The sequence below is a fragment of the Centruroides sculpturatus genome, unplaced genomic scaffold, assembly GCF_000671375.1.
Source record: "Centruroides sculpturatus isolate CEXI.00-Female unplaced genomic scaffold, Cexi_2.0 scaffold938, whole genome shotgun sequence".
NCBI classification, from domain to species: domain Eukaryota; kingdom Metazoa; phylum Arthropoda; class Arachnida; order Scorpiones; family Buthidae; genus Centruroides; species Centruroides sculpturatus.
The window spans coordinates 1-5004 of record NW_019385371.1 but is presented as its reverse complement, the minus strand read 5'-3'; the positions used below and the strand labels follow the sequence as shown (position 1 = coordinate 5004).

At 29.1% G+C, this 5004-nt stretch overlaps 1 protein-coding gene across 1 annotated transcript in view; it reads left to right on the top strand.

The window, feature by feature from the left end:
* The window catches only part of LOC111638239 (smoothened homolog), a 62098-nt gene extending 57450 nt beyond the window's left edge, over positions 1–4648 (top strand). The window contains exons 11-12 of the mRNA XM_023383900.1: positions 4255–4363; positions 4438–4648. Coding sequence (XP_023239668.1) covers positions 4255–4363; positions 4438–4621 — 293 coding nt within the window. The 3' untranslated portion in view covers positions 4622–4648. The remainder of the gene's footprint in view (positions 1–4254; positions 4364–4437) is intronic.
* Positions 4649–5004: the final 356 nt, after the last annotated feature.

Genomic DNA, 5004 nt, shown 5'->3' with positions numbered 1-5004 from the left:
TTACAATTGGTATGGAATTCATATAAAACGGAGCGTATCTACTGTGTTATAGGGGGTCTACTGTATTAAGCAAAAAATAAAATTGTGTGTGGTGTCATCTGTTATCAGGTTTTGTTATAAAAATTTTTATATTTATAATTACTATAAAATGGCAAAAAGCTTAATTTTGAGGATAGGGGTGAGTTTTATTTTTTTTAAAATGTTAATAATGAATAAAATCTTCATAAATGCTTTAAACATGAAATTGACTTTATCCATTAAAAACGAAATTAGCCAGTTGAAAAGTTGTTAGACTAGTATTGTTATACAAGTTCTCCTTATAGCCTGAGAGGTAAAAACAATTTAGTCATTAGCAACAGAGATGGAGTGAGTTTTCAGAACTTAAGAGGGAGTGGGACTTAACTCTGAGATACACGACGTCCCTCTATCTCCCCACTCAATTGACTTTTCACCACCAAAATTTAATAGCATCAATGCCCCTCATATACAAGCCACCATGCCAAATTTTGTTTCTTAATCTTTACCCCATCCTAAGATATTAAGCGAAATAGATATCAAAACAAACTACACATCCACAGAAGTTTTTTGCTGTTTTTTCAACTGTTTTGGATTCAGGAGGTCTCAAAACAATGAGATTGGAAAAATCTTGGAGGGTTAAATTTGGTGTGATTCCAATACTTTCCCTTGTTATGTATATACAACAGCCAGAAAAGTAAAAATTGCAGCTCAGCATTGTGACAATGTCACAATAAATAAATGCTCATTTTTTTATACATCAATAATTCAACAATTTGAAATCATGTTTTATTTTTTATCATTTCTGTTAATTGATAGATTGTAAGAACATTATTAGATGATCTTAATAGATACACAGCATTTGTTTTCAAAGACTTTGCATGATTTAAATACTTTTGAATACTTGACATGACAATAATTAAGTATAATTATGTAAACAAATTCTGATGCAAAAATTAAAAAAGATAAGTGATTTTGAATTATTTAAAAGAGCCAATATAAATGATGATTATGAATAACAAATCTAAAAAGAATAGAAAAACTTTTGTGGACAAATAAAGAACATACATTCAGAATACAGTAGAGCATCGTTTATCCAAATCAATTGGGGACTGGGGTTGTTCGGATAACTGATTATGTACGAAAAAATATATTAACCTATCCCATGTTGAAATTTTTCTCCATTGCGCATCACATCGTGTTGAATTTTTGTCGATGTTAAGCCTAACATAAATTTTTTAAAATCATAATCGTGGCTATTGTATTGTTAAAAATTATTTCTTTATTTTGTACAAACAAAATAAATATAATGAAAAATATAAAAACAAAAAAATTATATTTTGGAAGTTAATCTAGTATCAAAAACATTCGATTCAGCACGACACAGTCCAACTGGGATGCTTTCGGTTAACCGACATTTCAGTTGATTTTTTCATATTACAGTAGAGCGTCGTCTATCCGAAAAGGCTTTTGGATAGACGATGCTCTACTGTAATATGAAAAAATGGGGAATATCTGAACTCATACTGCCATCTAAAAAATATTCTTGAACTATAGGCCACTGTAATCCAGCAAATTTTAATTTCTTTTTTTCCTTTCTATAATTTAAATTACTGGCACAAAGACCAAAAGGAGTATTTTTGGAGTATATGTTTGAAAGGAGTACAAAACTTCCTAAAGGAGCACGGTTGATCACTTTATTAAAATGGAATGAAGCTAGGATCGTTAGACCCTTCAGAAGGCTTAACCAATCAAGTTCTTGGACTTATTAGAAATTTTTAAAGCTAATAGAGAACACTTCTTTTTCAACCATAGGGATGCTGACATGTTATCAATATTGAGCTCTAACTTTGGCTTGGACCTCTGTTAATTCTTTGTTTATTTTTACTTTGTGTACAATTCAATTTTATAATTACTTGTTTATATTTTTATTATACAATGACTTTATTTGTTTTATTTTTTCTTATATTCATTGTATTGAATGGAGCATTGTATTAGATTAAAATGTTCTTTGTATTCTTTTTTTTTTTTCATTTAAGTTTGATATTTCAACTGAAGAAATCCTACAGTAATAGATCAAAAATGTTTTTAGTCAAATAAATATTTTGCTGGAGTTATACAAGGTTTGCTTCTTTTATCTGCTTGCCTCTCCAGTTTTGTCATAATTATTTTGAAATAATTAGATGGTCATGTTTTTGAATTAATGTTTGATAAATGCTAAAATTAAACATTTTATATGAAGAAATGCTGCATGTATAGTAAATATTTTCTAGCAGCGTACATTGATTATTGATACTTGTGTGAGTGAGATCAAGATCAAATTTTATTAAAAAAATAGTAATTAAATTGTTGTTTTATTATGTTAGGTTTCATATGTTTCTTCTTATTCTTTGTAAGGAATAAAAGCTTTCTATTTTTTGACTACTGTAAAGTTGATGAAAAAGAACTACGTTAATTATTTGCTTTTTATTAGCTTACTGTCTGTAATCAAAAAAATCAACACCTTATCCGTTGCCGAGGGAGTTTATTTAAAAAACGAACATTTTTGATCTACTTCATAGATCATCTTCATGTTGAAAGAAACGAATATGGAATAACCACAAAGAATAGAACAATAAATTTAAAATTCAAAAATATCAACGACTGAGTAATTAAGTAAAATGTAAAAATACCAATTGTAAAAATAAATAACATACAACAATAAATAAGTAATAGTTAAGTAAAATGTAAAAATACCAATTGTAAAAATAAATAACATACAACAATAAATAAGTAATAGTACAAGTCGTTAACAGTTAACAAAAATTATAAATGCTCTCATAATGTGAATTGCGAATCAAGTCGTCATTCATAAGCCATTTGTAAGTCTTTTAATAGCAAACTTCCATGCTGAGGGTAGGCCCTCTGCATCTCTGGCGTTTATACATAACGACTTGTACTATTACTTATTTATTGTTGTATGTTATTTATTTTTACAATTGGTATTTTTACATTTTACTTAATTACTCAGTCGTTGATATTTTTGAATTTTAAATTTATTGTTCTATTCTTTGTGGTTATTCCATATTCGTTTCTTTCAACTTGAAGATGATCTATGAAGTAGATCGAAAACGNTGTCCTGTGACAATATGTTGAAAACAAAATTTAACAGCATAAAATTAACTGAATTTTGGATATCAGTAAAAGATGAATATCCCTTCTGAGTGGTAAGGCTTGGAGAATTTTAATTCCATTTGAGACTTCTTATTGTGTGAAGTTGAATTTTTGGCTGTCACTGTGATAAAAACTAAGAATCTCATGAAAATCAATGTGGAGAAGGAAATGAGGGTGGCTGTGTCCAATTCGATTCCAAGATTTGAGAAAATGTGCAGTCAACAGGCTCATCCATCCCAATAATAATAATTAATCAAATTTGTTCAATTATGTTTTATTTATTTTTTACTTAATGTCCTAACTCTTTAATTAAAAAAATGATTGGCTATTTTGCAAATTGTACTTGTTAGAATTTGACAGAGGGTGCCTTTGAAAAACCTGGATTTAACAAGGGTGTCTAGAATCAAAAAACTTTGGGAACCACTGGTATAACCTTACTTATCCATCCCATTTATTGACTGACAGTGGAAATTGATTTGACAATTTTTAATAAGCCTGACATTAAATTTGCATAATTTATAATTAATAGTAATTCATCCTGTGTTGTTTGCCTGCACTATTTTGCTTCTACTTTAACTTCTAGCTGATGTTAAAGATATGAAGTAACAAATGCATGGAATTTAAATGACTACACTACAAGTTTTATTTGGTGAGGTAAGGCAATAGAACATGATGGCAATGCCTCCTGGGAGGACTTTTTATGAGAAATTGACCTGTACCTAGGTGTTAGACACATAAGGCTAAGCTGTTGATCAGCTAGGTTTGCCCTACTGAGCATAGGTCATCTTCTTGTCTGGCACAGAACCATTAGAGCATAAACTAAAAAGCTTTTGTCAGCAGCAAAAGTTGCTTTTCTCTCAGTCAAGGCTCTGATTTGGGTGTGGAGTGAGAGCACTCACACTCTTGTCTTGGCACTGTTGAGGTCATTATTTGAAAAAGGTGTTGGTTATGCCATCCAAGATGTTCTCGATCTCCAAGCAATTTAATTGCACTGCTGCATTTGACATTTTTATGATTGCAATGTTTGATTTATTTATTAATTTCTGTTATAAATGTAATTATATAAATTTTCTTGTAATTTTATAGCTATTTTTACCTTTCTTTGTTTACTATTTGTATCATTTTCTTTTGGATGTCATATATACGAATATAAGTACCAACAAGAATGGAAGAACAGTTTGTGGAAATATATTGTGTAAGAATTATATTTATTGTAATTTACATTAATTTATGACACGTTCACATTACATTTTAGATATTTTTATATAGTTGCTCAGCCAAGAAGGCAGCAGAGATGCACGAAAACAAAAGCACCTGCTCATTTAAGAATCGCATGAGTCCAATGGTCATTTATCTTCATCTGATATCTGTGTTTGGCACTGGTATATTGATGTCATCTTGGGTGTGGACCGCATCATGTGTTAATGCTTGGAAACGTTTCTTTTATCGGTAAGATAGTTATCAATAAAAATTTTACAAATTAATTTCTATCAACCTTTTTCATATTCTGAACAGGACAGATTTTATTTAAGATGATGAATTTGTTTATTGTTAATCTTTTCTTTAGCCTTTCATAAAAACTTTTGAAAATTTGATGAATTGATGTTAATATTTAATTTTATTTGAAATAGCTTCTTTTTAAAAACATGGATTAAAAATGTATTTCATATATGATTGGAATCTTGAAAAGTTATTTGTTTGAATTCATTTTTATATAAAATGTCATTTAGCTTTTAAGGATTTGAAAAAATTGCTAATAGTTTTCAATATAATAGCATTATGCAAGAATAATATATTTTCAGCTCCACAGGCTAAACAGATATGTGAGATAGGCAG